We start from the raw sequence: 21,883 nt of genomic DNA on the forward strand, positions 1-21,883 counted from the left end.
TCCAGGACAGCCAGGGCTATACAGAGATACCCTGTCTCAAAAAAACCAAAAAAATAAAATAAAACAAAATATATGAGAAATATGAGAAACCCAGGAGTGGAAAAGGCCTATTGGGGAAGAATGAGATATCTGGAATCGGCACATGTGTGTTTTTTATTTGAATAACAACCGTTATGATTGTGTGCCTTATGCCTCGAACTGGCCTCATAAAATCTCTTCACAAGAACTTCAGTTGTCACTTCTTAATTCAGTGCTAGTAACTTACACTGTCACTGAGTCAGGTCCCAGTCTTCTGCCCCTAGGAGTCTTGGACCTTGGTATGTAGACCAGGCTAGCTTTAAACTTATACTCACCTGCTTCTGCCTCCTCGCTGCTGAAATTAAAGGCATGCACCAACATTCCTGGCCCAAGTGCTTGAAGAGACAGAGTGGGGACGGGAGGAGGGAGTGCGTGCGCATGCTCAGGTATATGAAAGTCAGGATAATGTTCATAGGTAGGGTCTCATCTTCTACCTGTCTTATGAAGGAGTCTCTCTGCCGCTGCTGTGCTGTGTGCTCTAGGACTACTTGACCCTAAAGTTTAGGGAAGAGCCTCTTGTCTGTAGGAGTGTCGGGATTACAGACATGCACCACTCCATGGAGCCTTTTTAACTGGGTTCAAGGACTGAAATGGAACTTAGGTTGTCACTTCCCTAGCCCTCCTCACTCCCTGCCCTTTTTGGATCAGGTCTTCTCCAGCTAAGCTGGATGGAACTTGCTACGCTGCTTATGCTGGCCTCTAACTCATACTCCTCCTGCCTCAACTTCCTGGATAGGATTATGAACCTGTGCCACCATGCCCAGATTAATGTTTACAATTTCATCAGGGCTAAATGATCATCCCAGACAGAAAAAAAAAAGGCTACAAAAATTGTAAGGGCGATGGCACAGTTTTTTGCTAGCATGCCCAAGGTCCTGGGTTTGATCTCCAGTTATACATACATACATACATACATACATACATACATACACATATACATATACATATACATATATATACGTACATACTGGTAGATATAATTTTTTTTGTTTTTTGCCCCTGTCCAGCTGATGGGAATTTAAGTTCTTGGGGCGTTGGAGCCAGGGCAGGCCTCTGTATCTTTTACTATATCTGGAACCTCTGGTAAGAGAACCTGCAGCAAGAAAGGTGAAAGGCTGTCTCTGGCTTGAAGTGCACATTTGGATAATGAGGTTAAGTCACTAATGAGCCCTTGTGGAATTCACACATCTGAACCCTGAAAGCTGGTCATTTTCTAGTCCGAAGGTACATATGGAGTGGATCCATCTGGACCTTTAAGACAGGGTACAAAGAAAGCCTTGCATGTCATTTGGTGTGGACTATAGTTCTGCAGCAAAGATGGATGTCTGGAATCCTGAATTCATTACTGTCTTCTAAAAGCTATTCAGTCCCAACCCAAGCCGAGCTTAACTGGAAGGAGATAAATTGATGAGCAATTTTGACCCTGGATCCTGGAAGGTCAGGACCCCCTGTAGAGTTCACAACCATAAACATATCCTAGGTGCTTGCTCTTAGCCATCTGACTTGGAGAAACACCTCCGGGAAAGGACTTGGTCTTTGAAGGGACCCTCTAGAACCAGGCTGCTAGTCAGCTGTCTCTAATGCATCTCTCACTAGTTATCCCTGTAGAAAGCTGCACGTTGTATGGAGGACCCACCCCAGATACTGCGGCCCCCTCTAACTGCTTTGGACACAGCAGACCCTGCCCCTTCTTAAGAGATTGTCTTCCTGCACTGGGCTCATTTTTCTGTAGCTTTCCTCAATAGACTGATGTCTATTTTCCCCATTTTTCCCCAGTACATAATGCCAGTTAGATAGGGCATTGATTCAAGTAGAGCTGTCCCAGGACTGACCTTTTCTAGGCAAAGGAGGTAGAACATGTAAGGGAACCCATCCTAAAATTTTTGAAAATTTAGGATTTCACCCTTTATGAGTTTGCTTGGCATATGCAATGGAAAGTGGCATTCGTCTGGCTCCAGAGGCTGGGTGTCCAGGAGCAAAGGGCTGCGGGCAGACAGCTGTCTCCTTGCTGGGTCCTCGCTTTCCCTCTATGTGTCTGTAACCTAACTCCTTTTATAAGGATATCAGTTTAACTGGGTTAGGGATTACGCTAACACTGCCACCTTAGCATCTTTTAAAGTGTGTGTGTGTGTGTGTGTGTGTGTGTGTGTGTGTGTCTGAGTGTGAGTGTATGAACACAAGTGTGGAAGAGAGGACAACTTCTACGAGTGGGCTCTTGTGACCTACCCTGTGGGTTCTGAGGCTCTAGCTCAGGTCACCAGGCTTAGGGGCAAGTGCCTTTACCTACTAAGCCACCTCACTGGCCCTGACTTCTTTTTAATGTAAGCAGCGTTTTCAAGGCCTGTCTCCACATGTAGTCCACAGAAGTCAGGACAGCATGGCTCAGTCATATTGTCAATATACTGTCACTGTTTCCTGAGCACATTTTTCTGGCCACATTGCATAAAAATATTAATTTGCAAAAAAAAAAAAAAAAAAAAAAAAAAGGTTTCGTGTCTTTTACATATAACCAAATCCTCTTCAAGACTAAAGGCTAAGAGATGATTTTCTTTTCTTTTCTTTTCTTTTTTTTTTTTTTTTTGTCCTTTTCCAGACAGGGTTTCTCTGTGTAGCCCCAGCTATCCTAGAACTCATTCTGTAGACCAGGCTGGCCTCAAACTCAGAAATTCACCTGCCTCTGCCTCCCAAGTGCTGGGATTAAAGGCATGTGCCACCATACCCGGCAAGATGATTTTTTTTTTTTTTTAAATGAAAATTTGGGCTGGCTGAATGGGGCTCAGTGATTCTGTGACACAGGGAGAGTGACAGCCTGGGCTAGGAGCTCTATCTTTGTTTCCAAGACTGCTCCCAGAAACACTGACTGCTTCCTGGAGGGAAACTCCCAGTGCCCCCTTTGCACATGTTTGAGTCAGACATTGAACCCAGCTCCAGTGCTCCTATGCAAAAGCCTGCCTGTGTGGACATGCAAGTCACCAACAAGTGACACTGTCCTCAGAAAGACCTTCAGGAGCCTGAGATCCAGGGCCTACCAGGAAGGACAGGAAACGTGGCAGAGCGTTATGATGAGCAGCTACGCAGGGGCCTTGACCGTCTAGACCAACAATTCTCAACCTGTGGGTGGAGACCCTCAGAGGGGTCAAATACCAGATATCCTGTATATCAGATATTTACATTACAATTCATAACAGTAGCAAAATTACAATTAAGAAGTAGCAACAAAATAATTTTATGGTGGGGGGGGTCACCTCAACATGAAGAACTGCATTAAAGGGTGGAAGCATTAGGAAGGTTGAGGCCCACTGCTCCAGACTGACCGCTGAGCATAAGTTCTGCACAGGGCACCCTAACACGGTAAATTCCAGGGGAGCCCCAGGATTTGACTCTGATTGTCCTGACAGTGTCTCTGTCCTGGGGAGCATCGCCTCCCCCTCACTGACTTGAGGCCTTAGACCAGCTAAAGGGGTCAGGCACCTCAGAAACGTTCTGTAATACACTGACCAGGGATTGGTTTGAATTGGTTAAGTCCAGGCCCGCTCACAGGCATAATTGTGTTCATACTGTAGGTTGGTCTCCTTAATACCAGGACGTGGGAGGCAAAGGCAGATGGCTCTCTGTGAGTTCCAGGTCAGATGGGGCTATATAGTAAGACTCTGTCTCAAAAAAAAAATGTATCACATTTATTTGGGCTGGGCGTGTGTGAACACAAGTGTGGAAGTAGGGGACAACTTCCACAAGTGGGCTCTGGGGACCTACCCTGTGGGCTGCTGGGGTGGGGATGGGGCAGGATGTGGCACCCCTGTCATGTAGATTCACTTTCCATGTGAAAGGCTAGGGCACCGCCAGGTCTGCCAGGTCGGCTCTCACAGTGTCTGAGCAGGATGTCTGCCATAGGCTGGATTCTAACTTAACCTTTTTACAGAACCTGCGATCTCCAGCATGCCAGCTGATTGCTCTACAACCGAACAATATCATCTTTTAAGTTGTGTGTGTGTGTGTTCATGTTTGTGCCTGTGAGCACAGACAATCACGTAGAGATCAGAGGACCTCCTTAGAGACAGGCCCTCTCATTCCACCTTGTTTGAGGTAGCGTCTATCAGTTGGATAATATGAGCTATCAGCAAACATATGAGCCCAGAAGCTGCAGTAGCACAGAGCATAAATGCTGTTGCCACATGGCTGGATGACGTGACCTTAGTCCCTGAGACCCATATACCTACCTGCATGGTAGGAGAAAACTGATTCTCCCACATGTCGTTCTCTGACTTTTGCGTGTGTGTATGTGTGTGCGCATCTAGCCTAGAATTCAGAGGCCTGCCTGCCTGTTTTCCCCAGCACTGGGATTGAAGGTGCACCCACTCCTGGCAAGCTTAAGTTTTTGGATTCAAAGCTCTGCCTTGTTCAGAAAGCATTCAGTACAGTCGTTTCCCAGGCACTGGGAAAGACAGAAGCACTGCCATTTTTTGCTCAGTCCAGCAATAGGATCTTGCTAAGACCCTCCTGGGGACACTAGAGCAACAACAGCTTCTAATGGAAGGTGTCACTAACTGCCCAGATAGGCAAGGGGGCAAAGAGGGTGTCGGGAACAGTGACCAGAGTTGACTTTTTTTTTTTTTTTTCCATGAAAAGCCACACACCTGCTCTGTGCGGCCACTCTTTTTACATGTTGTAAATCCATTTTTTTTTTTTTTCCTAAGTGAAGGCTGAACGGACACTTCTGCAGGGCCGACTTGGCCTTGGTACACCGGTTTGCTAGCACTCTTCTAACCAGCTACCCCCACCTCTGACTAAAAAATTATTTTTTTCTATTTGGGGCTCTGGGCCACACAATTCAGGACAAGCCAGGCAACTTGCATCGCGGGGCAGATGTCTGGTGTTTCTTACATATCACAGTGCATAGGAATCATCTGAAGGTCTTGTTTGACCCGCAGGTCATGCCTGGGAAGTTTCTTTCCTTTGGGATTAGTGGAGCGGTAGCTGAGGCTGATCTCTAACTTGTAATCCTGAACCCACGCCCCTCCTTTGCCTTCTTAGGGAACTCCCAGGTGCTGCAGATGCTGCTGGCCCCTGGGTTGTTCAGGCGAAGGGCTGAGTTACATCTCAGGGGCTGGGAGCAGCTAGTGCCACAGAGGAGGTCGGTCCGTTGCGCCGTGAAGGTGCATCTGCCTGCTGAGCTTGCTCAGTTTTGGGTTTATTTAGGTTAGCCGGGGAGAGGGCGATCCACCGCGGAGGCGGTGCACTCGCAAGCTACCCCTTGGCCCGGAGTTTCAGTTCTAGAAAGCCGGTCGGGTGGAGGAAGGTGTTAGATCTTAACAGTTAGGAGAAGCCCCTGGAGGAGGCGCAGGTGAACCACATGAGCACGCCCCAGCCGAGGAGCAGAAAGCAGGACCGGATCCTGTTCTAGGGATCTCCGTGTAGTTCATTCCTCCCTGGTTTCCCAGGCAATCCCGAGCATATGCAGTCCTCCAGTCCCTGCCCAGTAAAATTTTCACCGGCAAGAGCGGAGTTTAAAGGCGGCTGCGCCGTAGAGCACTCCCATGGTGCCGCGCGCTGGGCGGGTTTGTATTTTAAATCCCCGCGGCCAATCAGCAGCGCGCAGGCCCTTGTAACGTTCCCAGCGCTGCGTTTGAATTCGGGGAGGAGCAGAGCAGGATCCTCTGCACCGACTCAGCCAGGTCCGTGGAGCAACTTCGGTATCATGAATGCAGCGGCCAAAGCTGGAAAGCTGGCTCGAGCACCAGCCGACCTCGGGAAAGGTGGGGTCCCGGGAGATGCAGCTCCCGGTGCCCCAGTGGCCGCCCCGCTGGCGAAAGAAATTCCGGAGGTCCTAGTGGACCCACGCAGCCGGCGGCAGTATGTACGGGGGCGCTTTCTGGGTAAAGGAGGCTTCGCCAAATGCTTCGAGATCTCAGATGCAGACACAAAAGAGGTGTTCGCAGGCAAGATCGTGCCTAAGTCTTTGCTGCTCAAGCCTCACCAGAAGGAGAAGATGTCTATGGAGATCTCAATTCACCGTAGCCTCGCACACCAACACGTCGTAGGCTTCCATGGCTTTTTCGAGGACAGCGACTTTGTGTTTGTAGTTTTGGAGCTCTGTCGCAGGAGGGTGAGTGTATCAGTCGCAGTGCTGGGGCTCCCACACCTGGAACTTGCTGACAAAGGGGCACGGAGGTTTTGGAGTGGCCTAGAGGAGTATTTGGGTTTCAAACTTTTATGGAAAGGCTTCTAGCGAGGATACTTGGCACTCCGAACTGCTGAGGCCGGGGTTCTGGGGAAACCGAGACCGGATCCTGTTGCTATTAGGGAAGGAGCTCCCAAACGCAAGGCGGTACAGGAAATGGATGCATAAAGTGGCTAAGGAAGGGTCCCAGGCTTGAGGTGCCACGGACCTCTAACTTCCGGAGTGGGGCAGGGTTGGGGGAAGGGGCGGCTGTTTGGAGTAAGATCTTAGAGCTTTCAGGAAAGGGAGGGAATCTCCTGCCAGGAGGAAGCCCTGGGATGGGGAGTCGAGAGTGGGGTTGAGAGAAGACTCTGGAGAGGGTCTGGTGAATGATAGTGACCAGTGTATGGGCAGAACTATCAGAAACCTGCTAAGACTCTCCAGTCCGAGCGCCTAGTCCTAGCCATATCCAGCTGGCCACCCTTCTTGGGCTTCAGTGACCTCTTCCTCCCTCCTCAGTCCCTCCTGGAGCTGCACAAGAGGCGGAAGGCACTGACCGAGCCTGAGGCCCGCTACTACCTGCGACAGATAGTCCTGGGCTGCCAGTACCTGCACCGCAATCAGGTCATTCACAGGGACCTCAAGCTGGGCAACCTCTTCCTGAACGAGGATCTGGAGGTGAAAATAGGTGAGGTGCTGGGCCTGCGGGTGCCTGGTGCCAGGACAGGAGGGAACAAGGAGGGGAAGGTGGGGAAATAGAGATGCTGTCCTCTAGTTAGGAAGTGGAAAGTGTGTGTGGGGGGGCACAGTTTCCTTACCTTTTTTAGATGCATTGATGTGTATGCCTCAACTCAGTAGTTTTGAACTTGGGGTCCCTCCCCCAAATGCTTCTCTATAACCTAGCACTGAGCCAGACCCTCAGCCAATTTCAGGTCAGGATTTATGCTATAGAATATGGCAGGCAACATCTCCTCAGCTGTCTCTTTGCTAAGCTGAAAAACCTGCCTCACTGAGTCTGATTTGCCAGTCCCTAGATCCCTGTCACTTCTCCACACACTGCCCAGCAGCAGCCACGAAGATCATTTACCTGATTGCCCAGTGCATCTAATTCTGCTAACCTGTGCATTTTATTTTATTTTATTTTATTTTTGGTTTTTTCGAGACAGGGTTTCTCTGTATACCTGGCTGTCCTGGAACTCACTCTGTAGACCAGGCTGGCCTCGAACTAAGAAATCCGCCTGCCTCTGCCTCCCAAATGCTGGGATTAAAGGCGTGCGCCACCACCACCCAGCTGCATTTTATTTTAAATTGCATTTATTTATGAATGGAGACAGGGTAACTTCAAGGAGTCAGTTCTCTCTTTCTACTGTGTGGGTTCGTGGATTCCAGGATCGACGTAGGTTATCATCAGTCTTTGCAGCAAGCCCCTTTACCTCCTGAGCCATCTTATCACCGTAACCCTGCTATCTAAAGAGGTGTATGGGAGGCTGGCTAGGGCCAGTACAGTGGAAGAGTTCAGGGACTCTGGGGTCTCAAGCCACTGGTTCTCAATGCTCAGGATCAAATCAGAGCTGTCTGCAAACACAGACAGCCCGGGCTTAGCAGCTGAGCACCCTCTCTTCTTCCCTCTGTCCCAGGGGATTTTGGCCTGGCAACCAAAGTGGAATATGAAGGGGAACGAAAGAAGACCTTGTGTGGCACTCCCAACTACATAGCTCCTGAGGTGCTGAGCAAGAAGGGACACAGTTTTGAGGTGGATGTGTGGTCCATCGGGTGCATCATGTAAGTTGGCAATAGCCTTGGGCTCCTGGGCCTCAGCAGGGCTTTCTGAGGCTTTTCACCCAGTTGACCTTGCCATGTGGATCTTTCTACCTTATAGAAAGGCTGTTTTAGTGGACAGGCTGCCTGCCCCACATGGAAGCCTGCTTTTCATATATCAGTCTGGCATAGGCTGTGGGATTCCTGTAACTTGGACTTGTTGGTCCAGCGAAGGGACCAAAAAGTCCCTGAACTTTTCCTCCTGGCCCTTGGTGCTTACTAAAAGTATGCACAGATCCAAACCATCAACACCTGAGGGCTTGTTAGGAATTCAGAATTTCAGATCCGAACCTGGGTTTAATACAATCCCTGCCCGACTTTCCATGGAGCAATGGAAGTCCTACTGAGTGCTGAAGGGAGAAATAGGCCATCAGAAAGGCTGGCGATAGGCAGAACCTCCCCCCACCATGGTGGCCTGTGGTGGACAGCAGTGGCCTCTGGGGCACTGGGAGAGTCCTCTGTCACTGCAGGCCAGAGCTGGGCAATTCGGGCCCCTTGGTATACAGGTGTTGTCACTTGCATTCTTCTAAGGGCTTGTCTCAGCCTTGGGTTGCTGTGTCCCTGGACTGACTTGGAGAGCATCCCCATCCATTCCCAGTCAGTGAGCCCAGCACAGCTCCCTTCCTATGATCCCCAGACGATGACTTCTGCATTTGGATATCCCTTGGAGTTTGAAGAAAAAAAAATCCCTTCTTGTACCCGCAGGTATACCTTGCTAGTGGGCAAGCCACCCTTTGAGACTTCATGCCTAAAAGAGACCTACCTCCGGATCAAGAAAAATGAATACAGTATTCCCAAGGTGATGACTACACTTCATGTTTTCATTTATATTCCAGCCAAAAGCTATTCACTGAGCCCATCCTGGGGACAGAGACGAGTCAGTCCTCCCTCTAATATAGCCACAGAGAATGGTGTATGTCTGATGCTGGCCCACACTGCATGTTAAGTTTGCATACCAGATTCTCCTGTTCTGCCTTCCAAGAGCTGAGATTACAGGCATGTGCCACTATGCTGGCTTTATGGTGTAATGGCAAGCACTCCACCAGAGCCCCACGCCCAGCCCATGGCTTTAGGCTCTTCCTGAAGGGGATGCAAAGCACAGGGAGAACAGGAGGGAGCCGGGGCAGACACACTTATGCCTGGAACATGGACCATCTCCATCCAGCTGTTCTGTGCCTAACAAAGGAAGTGGCCTTACTCTCGTGAACCAGGCTTCCCATCTGCAAAGTGGGGGTTTCCCCGAGGGCTTCCCAATAGCAAAATAACAACATCCCTTTTCACATCCAATGGCATAAATCCTTTTGGAGGGATAGCTCATTTCTGGGGACTAGGTTCACATGGGGACAAGTCAGCGTCCTTGACTTGTATATATAGTAGATACAGATATAGTCCCAGAAGGTCAGCTCACTGCAGACATCCTGGACTGCTGTGGGGTAGGTCCTGGCTTTATTAGTGAGGCCATGTGTATTCTCAGATAGGGCACTCCTGTTTCCCATCTACAAGTGAGGCCTAATAGTGGAGATGCACACACCTGTAGTCCTAGTACTTGGAAGGCTGAGGCAGGAGGATTGCAAGTTCCAGGATAGTCTTAGCTGTATGGTGAGACCCCGTCTCCTTTTAGATTATGTAGAGAGAGAAAAGGAGAAGAAAATCCTTTAGATGTTTTTTGTGAGGGCCAAACTAGTTACTGTACAGAAATAAATAAGTTACATAGAGTTAAAGCTGTGACTGACAGGCCTGGGTTTCATCTCATTGAGTCATCCTGGTTGGGGGGGCGGGGGCTGCAGGTGTGTTGTACCCCGTCCCCATTTAATAGGTCCGCCTTGGTAGGCCCCAGAAAGCCCAGGTTATTTGTTATAGGTGGAATCAAGGGGTTGAAGTAGTATTTAAGCACAGGTCTTGGGACCTGGGTGCCCCTCTTGGTGTTTGTTTGTTTGAGACAGGCTCTTACTGTGTAGGCCCCAATATGTAGACTGAGCTGGCCTTGAACTCAGAGATCCATCTGCCTCTGCCTTACAAATGCTGGGATTAAAGGCTTGAACCACCATGCCAGGCTTGCCCCTCTTGTACATAATAACTAAATGTCTTTTGAAAGGCGGGGTGGGGTAGGGGGGGAATTATCCCAGGTTAATCTTGAGTGCCAAGTGGCAAGAAATGATCCTTCTCATCAGGATTGGTAAAGCTGTCTGGAGGACTTGATGGAGCTCAGGGCCACTGAGCTATGATATGTTACAGACAGGAGCAGCTGCCTGCTGCCTGGGGTCCCTGCCTCATCTCACTTCAGCTCTGCCTCTCCATTCCAGCACATCAACCCAGTGGCCGCCTCCCTCATCCAGAAGATGCTTCAGACAGACCCCACTGCCCGCCCCACCATTCATGAGTTGCTCAATGACGAGTTCTTCACTTCCGGCTACATCCCAGCCCGTCTCCCTATTACCTGCCTCACCATCCCACCAAGGTTTTCAATCGCTCCTAGCAGCCTGGACCCCAGCAGCAGGAAGCCTCTCACAGTCCTCAATAAAGGTAAAGATTGGACTGGGGAGAAGAGAGCCCAGGTTTCCAGGGTACATTTCTGGGTGCTTGTGCCTTACTGCCACAACCTCCATAGTCAGGTCCTATCTTTGAGTCTGGTCCCCGGGCCCTTTGCCCTTTGCCCTGTGGCCTTGGCAGGAAGAACTGACTGAGTCAACCCGTTGGGCCCAGGAAGGAAAAAATGAACTGAACACCAAACCAAGCCCAGGAAATTCTATTTAAAGAGTAAAGATCCCTCTTGCATGGTTTGTGAGGAAAGCTGAAAGTTTTCCAGTGCATACATGGAGCAAGCTGTGGTACCTGTCCTCGGTCCTCACTTGCAGCACACCCAGTGCTGGTCACCCTGTGCACCCATTGTTCTTTGTGTTTTATTTTTCAAGAGAACTCTTGTCACCCAGGCTGCTCTTAAAATCAGTCCTCCTGCCTAGGGCCCTGCTGAGTACAGGTTTGTGTCAGCACCTCCTGCTTTGGAAAAGTCACTACAGCAACTTCAGGAGTCTGCTATTTTAGTCTTGCAGTAAAGTATGCATTGCATCTTTTTAAAAAAAACCTTTAGCATCCCTTGCCCCTGCTTAGATAGCTTTTGTTTCTAGAGCTCTTTAGAGATCAGAGTTTCCCTGATTCGTGTGTTAATATCTCTTCACCATTGTCCACACTTATAAAGGTAGAGGGGTGAATGCCCTCCCCCAGTCCGCTCACACTCTCTTGATGATGGTGATGCATTTATTTATTTCGAGACAGGGTTTCTCTGTGTAGCCCCAGCTGTCCTGGAACTCACTTTGTAGACCAGGCTGGCCTCGAACTCAGAAATCCTCCTGCCTCTGCCTCCCGAGTGCTGGGCTTAAAGGTGTGCGCCACCAGGCCTGTTTCTTTCTTAACTGCTTGAGAGCAAACTTTCCTCACTGGCAATGCGTCTGTGCCATTATCAGCATCAACTCTGTAAGCACTAATCTCATATTGTCATAACAGTTCCCTTTTTCTTTGTCTTTTCTTTCTCTCTGTTTTTTGTTCATTTGTTTTTTGAGATAAGACTTCACTATATAGGCCAGGCTGGCCTTGAATTCAAGAGATCCACTTGCCTCTGCCTTCCAAGTGCTGAGAGCAAAGGTGTGAGCCACCTTGCCTGGCAGCAGCTTTTCTGTTTTCTATCTTCCCTCCCCTCCTCCTCCTCCTCCTCCTCCTCTTCTTCTTCTTCTCTCTCTCTCTCTCTCTCTCTCTCTCTCTCTCTCTCTCTCTCTCTCTCTCTCTCTCTCTCTCTCTCTCTCTCTCTCTCTCTTTCTCTCTTTTTCTTTCTCTCTCTCTCTCTTTCTCTCTTTCTCATATCACCACACTGACTCAGGTTTGAAATCCCCCTGCCTCACCATCCACAGTACTGGGTTTACAGGATTGTCTACTGCATTTATCATCATCATCATCATCATCATCATCATCAAGTCTTAGTCCTATTTCATTAAGATCTGTGGTCTTTGAGAGTAGCTTATTCTCTATGTGGATTTAGTACAAAACTAGTATTTAATATAAAATTCTCAGTTCATCAGTTTCAGTTAGATTTCCTTTTTAGGCAAGTGGCTTGGGATGGCTTAGTTTCATTTTTGGTGCTTTGAGACATTGTCTTGTGTTGTCCAGGTTAACCTTGAGTTCCCCCCTGGTGCTGGGATCTCAGATGAGTGCTTCACCCCGACTCAATGACTTGGCTTATTTTGGAATAACTTTAGTGCTGTACAAAAGTTATAAAAACAAAATAAAGCTGAATTCCTGTGGACCCTTCACCCAGCTGCTTCCACGGTCAGCATCTCCCTTAAGCAAAGCATAATTACCAAAACTGAAGTGTTAGCTACAAGGTAATCCCCCACATCGATCAACCAGATCCCCATTAGACCCCCAGAATGCAAGTCAGCACCTCACATGGCAGTTAAAGACCTTGGCTCCTTAGTCTCCTCCAGCCTGTGACAGTCTCTGGGTTTTCCTTACGTCTTATGACCTTGATACGTTTAGAGGGTACTGATGAGTTGATACCCTATTGGATTTGATGCTTCCTCGGGAGTGCAGTGAGGTTCTACATTCTGAGCAAGCATGCTGTGGAGGGCTTGGCCCTTCTCAGTGTGTCAGGGAGACAGTGTCTCTGCTGCAGGCATTGTTTCCTTGGTAATTAATAACTAGCTTTCGGGAAGTCGTTTGGAACCGTAGGGCCCACCAGTTTTAGTGGTAGCAATTATTACTGTAATTTTAATTTTGTTTTCCATTTTGAGACAGTGTCTTACAGTAGCCAAGGACAACTTTGAACTTCTGCTCCTTCTGCCTCTATATCCTGAGTGCTAGGATAACGGTCAAGGATGGGCTACCATGCCTAGTTCATGAGCAGTTGAGAATCTAATTCATGTTAGACATGTATGTACTGAGCTCAGCCCCCTTTCCCATTCCTGTAGTGCTGGACCTGTAGTGGTGGTTAGAATACTGCTGTTTTATAAGTATAGTAGTCGTAAAGGAGACTGTTCTTTAGACAGTCTTCAAACTCACCCAAAGGTAGAGAACGGCATCATTTGTCCCTGGGGTATTTGTTTCTTTTTACATACTCTATTCTATAAACACTCATTCTTGCTAGGTTTTATTTTTTAACTTGTATGGGTGTTATGCATGCATGTATGTATGTGCACCAGGTGCATGTTTGATAACCACAGAGGTCAGAAGATGGTATTGGAGCCCCTGGAACTGGAGTTAGACATATATGATTGTGAGCCACCATGTGGGTTCTGGGAACCAAACCCAGGTCTTTGGCAAGAATAGCAAGTGCTCTTAACTGCTGAGCCATCCTTCAGCCCCTTTTTGGCTAGTTTTAAAACCAGATCTCCATCCAGGCGTGGTGGCGCACGCCTTTAATCCCAGCACTTGGGAGGCAGAGGCAGGCAGATCTATGAGTTCCACGCCAGCCTGGTCTACAGAGTGAGTTCCAGGACAGCTAGGGCTATACAGAGAAAAACCCTATCTTGAAAAACAAAAAACAAACAAAATCAGATCCTGAATATTTTATTTCACACTTAAGTTCTTAATGTAGTATGGTGGTTTATTTTTTTAATTGAAATTTTAAGGAAAAAAATGTGCTGTTTCACAGTGCCCTTCACTCTGAGTTGGTGCAGTTTTGAGTCACTTCAGGTTGCCTTCCTGAGTGACAGCAGCAGCTGCTGTCCTGGAAAGCCAGGCTGTTGGGTTAGAGACCTGAAGCTTGGCTTCCTCTCAGTATACACCGCATGCCTGTCACTCAAACTGGTGCTGACATCCCCACATCAGTGATAGTGAAAGAATGCTAGCTGTGCCTGAAGTCCTGTGCTCCCCCTAGTTTTGTGTCTGTCCAGTGACTGAGTTTTCTTCTCAGGTGTAGAGAACCCCCTGCCTGACCGTCCCCGGGAGAAAGAGGAAGTGGTGGTCCGGGAGACAAATGAGGCCATCGAGTGCCACCTTAGTGACTTGCTACAGCAGCTGACCAGTGTAAACGCCTCCAAGCCCTCGGAGCGTGGGCTGGTGCGACAAGGTGAGTCCTACAGGGGTCTGCACACATGGGGAAAACACCGCAGCTCAGCCAGCAGAGCACTTGTGAGGGGCCCAGACCCGCATGACCTTTGCTTTGCCAGTTTCTCTCTCTTTTTTTTTTTTTTTGGTTTTTCAAGACAGGGTTTCTCTGTATAGTCCTGGCTGTCCTGGAACTCTCTTTGTAGACCAAGCTGGCCTTGAACTCAGAAATCTGCCTGCCTCTGCCTCCCGAGTGCTGGGATTAAAGGCGTGCGCCACCACGCCCAGCACTTTGCCAGTTTCTTATAGATCAAATCCAGATGAGTTAGCCTGACACCCACAGCCCCCCTTAGTGTTCCTTCTGCCTACTTTTGTGCCATCTCGTCCTGTAGGTGGCTGATAGGCCATCTCTGCATCGCTGCATATACTGCTCAGGGAATTAATCCTGACTCAGATCAGCTCCAGCCTTAGGGCTTTTGTACCCAGTGTCACTGCCCTGACACCCGCCACCATGACTTCCAAACCTGACTTAATTAATTCTCTATAGCATTTCTTCCCAGCACATTCGCATCTTTGCATCAGGGACTTGTGTACCGTTTTCTAGCTGTTCTAGCACTGCAGGCAGGGGTGTCAGTCAGCTGTCTCTTGTCACTTTAATCTGGGACACTAGGCCTTCTACCACCCCCAGGGCAGATGATGGAGCGGAGTCTGTGATTGTAATTCACCCCTGTGGTTGGGACCTGGGCTCTTCCAGGAGCCTGTGGTTTTCTTTCCCTGGCTGCACCTCCCACAGCTCATGGGCTACAGTAGGCCTAGAGCACAGGGGCTCACTCATGTGATGAAGTGGGCCTTGGCATCCTGGGCTGCAGTTTTCCATTTGGGTGTCAGGTTTGTACCGTCAGGCTCCTCCTCGGGTCTCGTGGGGTGCCTGGTGTACTCCCCCGGGAGGGCTGCTTGGAAAGAAAGGGGACAGGGCTGACCTAACCAGTGTTCTGTTTCTACCGCAGAGGAGGCTGAGGACCCTGCCTGCATCCCTATCTTCTGGGTCAGCAAGTGGGTGGACTATTCGGACAAGTATGGCCTTGGTAGGTGTCCCAGAATGTGGAGTGGGCAGGAGATGGCGTGGCTGTGGTAGCCTGCCGCAGACTACCTCCTTTTTGGGTCTCCTGTCTGTGTGGAATGGGTCTCTGGTGGCAGATGGGCAAGGATTCGGCGGAATGACAGAGACGACACTAGAGAGAGCGTGTAGAATCTGAGTGTATTTTTCTAAATCGAGCATCAAACTTTTTTTGGGGGGGGGGTTTCAAGACAGGGTTTCTCTGTGTAGCCCTGGCTGTCCTGGAACTCACTCTGTAGACCAGGCTGGCCTCGAACTCAGAATCCACCTGCCTCTGCCTCCTGAGTGCTGGGAGGCAGAGGCAGGTGGATTTCTGCCACCACGCCCAGCTGAGCACCAAACTTTTATACAGGAGAAGAAATAAGAAAAGCCAGGCAAGACATATCCACAGAGTTACTGTTACACAAAACAAAGGATTGTATGGCGAGGACCAGGCCAGTGTTGTTTACCACCAGGTGTAAAGCTAGTCTATAGTTAAGCCTGCCAATGTGTATTCCCTGTCCTCAGTAATCATTTTGCAGACTAGCCCTGTGCTATTCTGGCTCTGTTCTTTGTAATGCCTAATTAGTTTCACTGGTCTCTACTAGAAGTAAATTTGAGTGTTAATGAATAGGTAACCTTCTCTCTGAATCCTACTGAATTCCAAGCTCTTCAGCTTCAAGGATTTTCTAGGATGTTGGTGGATAAAATTCAATCTTTAAAGGCACTTATAATACTGAAAGAGAGCATACACCAGACTTAAGTGGGGATAAGGTTTGAGTATAGGGGCCATGAGAATGCCAAAGTTCCAGGAGGCTGAGTTTCCTTGAAAGCCTTGTGAGCTCCATGCCTCACTCGGACTTCACTTGAGTGGGTGTGGCAGTAGCTAGAGAGAATTGAATTTCAGGCCTTCTGCATAGAAATAGGTGTTAGGCAACCATTGTACTACTGAGTTCTTCCAAGGCCTTTGCCTGCCTCCTCCTGCCTTTCTGAGATAGCCCTCCACTTGCCACCAGGGTACCAGCTGTGTGACAACAGTGTGGGGGTGCTTTTTAATGACTCAACACGCCTCATTCTCTACAATGACGGGGACAGCCTGCAGTACATAGAGCGTGATGGCACGGAGTCCTACCTCACTGTGAGCTCCCATCCCAACTCCTTGATGAAGAAGGTGAGTCCTGGCTGCTGAGGGGGAGCGTGGCAGGGTATGGAGCTGCTGAGGGGCCAGACCTTCATTCTGGAATCCCTCCCCCCTCCATCTTTTCAAACTAGATCACTCTCCTCAACTATTTTCGCAATTACATGAGTGAGCACCTACTGAAGGCAGGGGCCAACATCACACCCCGGGAAGGTGATGAGCTGGCCCGGCTGCCCTACCTACGAACGTGGTTCCGCACACGCAGCGCCATCATCCTGCACCTCAGCAACGGCACCGTGCAGATTAACTTCTTCCAGGTGTGCTTGGGGTGGCACGGCTGTCCCCTTCACCAGCGGGCCGCCTTCCTCCCCTTTGCCCTCCCCTTAGGCACCTGTTGAACTCTTCACTCGCTCCCTCCTTCTCTCCTAGGACCACACCAAACTTATCCTGTGCCCCCTGATGGCAGCGGTGACCTACATCAACGAGAAGAGGGACTTCCGAACGTACCGCCTGAGCCTCCTGGAGGAGTATGGCTGCTGCAAGGAGCTGGCCAGCCGCCTGCGCTACGCCCGCACCATGGTAGACAAGCTGCTGAGCTCGCGCTCTGCCAGCAACCGCCTCAAGGCCTCTTAGGTCTCTCTCCTTCGGACTGAAGGTGCCCCTTCATTCTGCTAGCCCTGAGCCTGCACTGTGGGCTCCTGGGGGCTGCTGTTCAGTGCCCCTGGCCCTGGGGGCCGGGCAGGAGCAGGGCCCCCTTTGAAGGGGTTGCTGTGTGTAAGTTATTTTGTACATGTTTGGGTGTGGGTTTTCATCAACTTCCCTGACCTTGGCCCACTGTATGAATTGTATAAATGTTTCTATTGAATTGGGACTGCTCTTTCCTCAGCTTTATATATATTAAAATATGTACATTTTTCTCTCTCTCACTCTCTCTTTTTGGTCTTGTATTTCTTTTTTTTTTTTTTTTTTCGAGACAGGGTTTCTCCGTATAGCCCTGGCTGTCCTGGAACTCACTTTGTAGACCAGGCTGGCCTTGAACTCAGAAATCCGCCTGCCTCTGCCTCCCAAGTGCTGGGATTAAAGGCGTGCGCCACCACCGCCCGGCATTGGTCTTGTATTTCTTAGGGTCCTCTGCCCCCAGAGTTTTGTTTTTGTTTGTTGTTGTTGTTGTTTTTGTTTTTTTGTTTTTTTTTTTTTGCATTAACAGCCTCAGTCCCTTACACTGCTGTCCATCTTTTCTGTCACTCCTGAGGCCAGGTTAAGCCACAGGCTCAACTCCTTGGTCCGCCTTTGGCGCCTCTGGATGTCTCAGCTCTTCGTGGTCTCTGGCCTCCTGGCTTCAAGAGCTGGTGGGTAGTAGGGCAGGAAGAGGCTCTCAGAAGCGCAGGTTCTCATGGCGCGGTGAGTGTGCAGCAACAGCCTCGGGAATCGCTGTGTGAAGTACTGGATGAAGCCAGCAGGAAGCTGGCCTAGTGTCTGGCGCACCTCAGCTGGGAGCTCCCTGTAGTGGTGCTTCTGGGGACGGGCAGGACAAGGATCCTGGCTCAGCTGTGGCAGACCATCCCTGATATGTCCCACCCAGGCTCTAGAACACACCTTGTTCCTCATGGCACGGAGCAGATCTCGAACCGATGTCCCTTTGTATGATCGGAACCTTTTCAGATCTGCAGGCAGAGAAATGAGCTGCAGAGGTGTTTCCCCTGGCTCTCTGCCCCTCAGACCCACCCAAGTGAGGCCTCTACCTGCCTGCAGAGGGGCTGAGATGTGCTTGTGCCAGTCTTCCCGGACCACCTTGTAGCTTCCTGCCTCCAGCGCTGCCACGAGAGGCCCTTGCTCTGGCTCCTTCTCCAACCAGTCACTGACATCCTAGGACCCCACAGAGCGCCTGAGCCTTGTGGCCAGTGTCATACCTCAGGGTCAGGAGGCTAATGTGGCTAACATTGGAGTAGTAAAATGTCTTAGGATGACGAGGGCTATGGCCTTCTGGAAAGTATGGCTTCCCTATGCCCTGCTTCAATGCCACAACCCCATCTTGGAGGGAGCATTGTTGCCTCTGTCCTACAGGTAGGCCGCCTGCAGCTCAGGTGTAGTCCCTTGCCCAAGGTCACACATAGAAGGATTATCTGTATTGACGTCACAGCATGAATGACTGAAGATGAGAGCGGACTGCATTTCCATACAGGGACAGCTAGAGCAAATGCATAGGGCCTGAGGTGACAAGGCTCTGTTTTCCCAAATGAGCCACTCTGAATTCCCTTCAGGACCTGTGGGGTTTGAATGAGAATGCCTTCTACAGGCTCATATGTTTGTCTGGTCCCCAGTTAGTGGAAACGTTTGGGAAGATTTAGGTGTAGTCTTATTGGAAGACGTGTGTCATTAGGTGTCGGCTTAGAGATTTCAAAAGTCCACACCAGGCCCGGTGTTCCTTTCTTGGCCTGCAACTTTGGATCAGATGTGAGCTCTCAGCTACTACTGCAGCATCATGTCTGCCTTCCACCACAACACCAAGATGAAAATCTGAGACTCTAAGCAAGTCCCCAGTTAAATGCTTCCTTTATAAGTTGCCTTGATCATGGTGTCTCCTCACAGCAACAGAATAGTAAGACAGGACCCAAAGCTTTGGGGGGTGTGGGGGGCTTCCCAAAATCATCTCACCTGGAAGAACTGGAGCTCCTTAGCTCTGCTCCAAAAGAGGGGGTGAGCCAGTACCCATCCTGCCGAGGGGCGATCCTGGGGCAGCAGGTTCAGCATGGCTCTCACTAAGTCCAATGCCACAACCTTGTCTGGAGGGCAGAAGAGAGGATGGGTTATATGCCGTCCGTCTCATGCCTGCTTCCTCCCATCTTTGCTGGTTCTCACCGTGGGTCTCTTCCTGCAGCTGAGCCAGACAGGGATCCCCTGAGAGGATGTTGGCCTGGCGGTAGAGACTCTCTCCAAAGGGGTGGCTGCCACCAGAAAGCACGTAATAAAACACGCAGCCTGCAGAGAAGATATCCACAGCGCTGGTCTGGGGGGCAGAGAGATGGCATGAAAAGGAGGAAGTGAGTCTTGTTAAAGTCCCTCTGAACCTTAGTTCTGGGGAGGGGGGCAGGGCAGGGGGTTCCAATGTTAAAATACTTAGTCTACACTGGTATTGGGTCCTACATAAATGATTAGGTCAGGACAGGTAAGAGCCACCATCTTCTTTTTTTCTATGTAGCTTGAACTCAGGGTCACCCTGCCTCAGCTTCCCGAGTGCTGCAATTACAGGCTGCTGTGCCCAGCTCTTGTGCATGTGAGTCCCTCAGTGCTTGTGAAGCGTGGTGAAGGTTAAACTTTTTTGTTTGTTTGTTTGTTTGTTTTTCGAGACAGGGTTTCTCTGTATAGCTCTGGCTGTCCTGGAACTCACTCTGTAGACCAGGTTGGCCTCGAACTCAGAAATTCACCTGCCTCTGCCTCCCAAGTGCTGGGATTAAAGGCGTGCGCCACCATGCCCAGCAGTTAAACATTTTCTAAGTCAGGCATCATGCTTATAATTTCAGCACTCAGGAAGCTGAAGTGGGAAAGGTGAGAGTTCAAGGTTGGCCTAGGCTAGGCAGTAAGGCCCTGTGACAAGGTCATTGTCATGGTTTCACATGACACATGGTTGTGCTGGTTTGGATAGGTTTGAATGCTTGGCCCATGGGGAGTGACACTGTTAGGATGTGTGGTCTCATTGAAGTAGGTGTGTCACTGAGGGGGTTGGTTCGCTTTGAGGTCTCTTAAGGCTCAAGCCTTCTCCCAGTGTGGTACTAGACCCTCCTCTTGGCTGCCTTTGGAAGACAGTCTCCTTCTGGCTGCCTTTGCATCAAGATGTCGGGTCTCTTTCAGAGAAGAGGTAGGATACAGTGAAAGAAAGCCCTGTGACTATCGGGCAGACTCACCGGGCTGTCTGGGGGGAGCTGCAGGAGCTCTGGTGCCATCCAGCCTTCTGTGCCGGGAATACCAGAATGGAGGCTGAAGCTACAACGGCCAGCAGGTAGCTTCTTGCAGAGGCCGAAGTCAGAGATGACCACTCTGCCTTGGCCCTGGCTGTCAGGCCCAGCCATGAGAATGTTGGCTGGCTTGAGGTCACGGTGAACTACATACAGGAAGGGAGTTGAGAGAGTGAGTGATGGCCAATGGGGGAGCGGCAGGGGGCTAAGGACTGGAAGCAAGACAGTACCTATGTGTAAGGAATGCAGATGGGCCAGGCCGGACATCATCTGCTGCAGTACTGCGGTGGGCTCCAGGCCCCAGCGGTCTAGGTCTGGGCTCTCCACGTACTAAGATGAGGGAGGGATAAAATGTCACTCTCCAGCCCAAGTCCTCCCTCCCTCCCTCCCTGGGCTCCCACCTCACCTCTTGCAAGGAGGCCTGGCAGAGCTCCAAGGCAATGTAGTGGAACTGGGGACCATGCTCAGTGCAGAAGTAGCGGAGCACATTGGGGTGCCTGTCAGACTCTTGCAGCAGCTGCACCTCTCGCCGAACCAAGCCGAAACACTCTCGGAGGAGCCTCTTCACAGCTACTGCCCGCCCCTCAAACTGTCCTCTGAGAGATAGTCCAGGGGTGGGGTGGGGGTTCAGAGAGCAGATAAGGAAAAGAGTGGGGACCTCTCCTCACATCTGGGCGTCTGGAAGGGTGTCTGTCCTTTGGCTGTTGTCAAAAGGGCTGCAAGTGATGGAGCCTGCAGCTCCACCTGCCACTCACCGGAAAACAAAAGTTCCTCCTGCCCCACGGCCCAGCACATCCTTGGGGTTGAAGGAAATCTTCCCCACCACAGTGGGCTGCCCTGCTACAGGGAAGGAAGATATTGTCCTTAGTGACCTCTGCCTACAGTCATCCTCCCTGCCTGCCTCTGCCAGCTGTAGTCCAGACCCACCCACCATCTTGACCACTCTCCTGACTTCTACCCTTCTGTGCTGGGTGTGCTGCAGTGGCTGAGAGCAAAGGACCCACGTGCCAGACACATGACTGCAGTGGCTGGTGTGGCTAGGCAAGTGCCTCGGGGCTGTCAGGGATGGCACCCGTACCAGTGTGAGGAACAAGTAGATCCTGGAGGGGGCAGTGGGTGATGTTGGCTGTGTGACTCCACTTTGAGCACTTTCTGCCCCCTGACGCTTTCCCTTCTTCACTCTGCAGTCTGCAGGCTCCCCTAACACTTGTAACCCTTCTTTTCATTGATGTTGAATTGTTTCAAATAAAAAGATGAATTCAAGTAGACAGGAGCGTGATGAGGGTGAATGCCATGCCTACTTCAGTGGTGGCTCACAACAGGCCTGAAAAACCTGAAAGAGTCCTGAGGAAGAGTCTCAAAGAGATTCAGCCTCCTGGAATCCTGGCATTTCCAATAATCTATATACACGAACCCTATCCGCATGCTAGTATGGTGTATGCTCTCTTTCAATATTATTAATGCCTTTAAAGATTAAATTTATACCACAGGTGAAGTTTCCACCAGTGTTCCAAAGTCCAAAAAATTCCTTAAAGCCAGGAGCTCAGAATTCAGTGAAAAGGTTACTTTCATATGCAAGTATTTACCAAGGCCTAGGAAATAGGGGG

The 21,883-nt window shown here is 50.0% G+C and overlaps 2 protein-coding genes and 1 long non-coding RNA gene across 4 annotated transcripts in view; 1 reads left to right on the plus strand and 2 right to left on the minus strand.

Annotated features, from left to right (window-relative positions):
* LOC110319347 overlaps positions 1-5,637 on the minus strand; it is a 22,852-nt gene extending 17,215 nt beyond the window's left edge. The window contains exon 1 of the long non-coding RNA XR_002380397.1: positions 4,960-5,637. This is a non-coding gene — a long non-coding RNA (uncharacterized LOC110319347). The remainder of the gene's footprint in view (positions 1-4,959) is intronic.
* An 83-nt stretch (positions 5,638-5,720) lies between these two features.
* Plk1 (polo like kinase 1) lies at positions 5,721-17,240 on the plus strand. The gene is made up of 10 exons (XM_021194819.2): positions 5,721-6,181; positions 6,755-6,923; positions 7,873-8,017; positions 8,759-8,852; positions 10,357-10,576; positions 13,956-14,111; positions 15,097-15,174; positions 16,202-16,356; positions 16,458-16,640; positions 16,753-17,240. Exons 1-10 carry the CDS (start codon positions 5,774-5,776, stop codon positions 16,954-16,956), a joined length of 1,812 nt encoding a protein of 603 aa, XP_021050478.1. The 5' UTR covers positions 5,721-5,773; the 3' UTR covers positions 16,957-17,240.
* Positions 17,241-17,507: 267 nt separating this feature from the next.
* Positions 17,508-21,883, minus strand: part of Ern2 (endoplasmic reticulum to nucleus signaling 2) — a 16,277-nt gene continuing 11,901 nt past the window's right edge. Inside the window, exons 14-22 of one of the 2 annotated variants that reach the window (XM_021209884.1) lie at positions 21,032-21,116; positions 20,683-20,872; positions 20,507-20,606; positions 20,226-20,422; positions 19,183-19,330; positions 18,979-19,106; positions 18,066-18,189; positions 17,920-17,987; positions 17,508-17,838 (exon numbers count right to left, since the gene is read on the minus strand). In XM_021209884.1, the coding sequence (XP_021065543.1) occupies positions 17,632-17,838; positions 17,920-17,987; positions 18,066-18,189; positions 18,979-19,106; positions 19,183-19,330; positions 20,226-20,422; positions 20,507-20,606; positions 20,683-20,872; positions 21,032-21,116 (1,247 nt within the window). In that variant the 3' untranslated portion in view covers positions 17,508-17,631. The remainder of the gene's footprint in view (positions 17,839-17,919; positions 17,988-18,065; positions 18,190-18,978; positions 19,107-19,182; positions 19,331-20,225; positions 20,423-20,506; positions 20,607-20,682; positions 20,873-21,031; positions 21,117-21,883) is intronic. The other variant, XM_021209892.1, reaches the window with a different exon arrangement.

The sequence above is a fragment of the Mus pahari genome, chromosome 1 (genome assembly GCF_900095145.1).
Source record: "Mus pahari chromosome 1, PAHARI_EIJ_v1.1, whole genome shotgun sequence".
NCBI classification, from domain to species: Eukaryota; Metazoa; Chordata; class Mammalia; order Rodentia; family Muridae; genus Mus; species Mus pahari.

Coding starts and splice junctions, on each gene's coding strand:
- Plk1 (XM_021194819.2), top strand. CDS start 5,774: ATGAATGCAGCGGCCAAAGCTGGAAAGCTGGCTCGAGCACCAGCCGAC. Junction 8,018..8,758: donor TGGTCCATCGGGTGCATCAT/GTAAGTTGGCAA, acceptor TTGTACCCGCAG/GTATACCTTGCTAGTGGGCA. Junction 15,175..16,201: donor TTCGGACAAGTATGGCCTTG/GTAGGTGTCCCA, acceptor ACTTGCCACCAG/GGTACCAGCTGTGTGACAAC.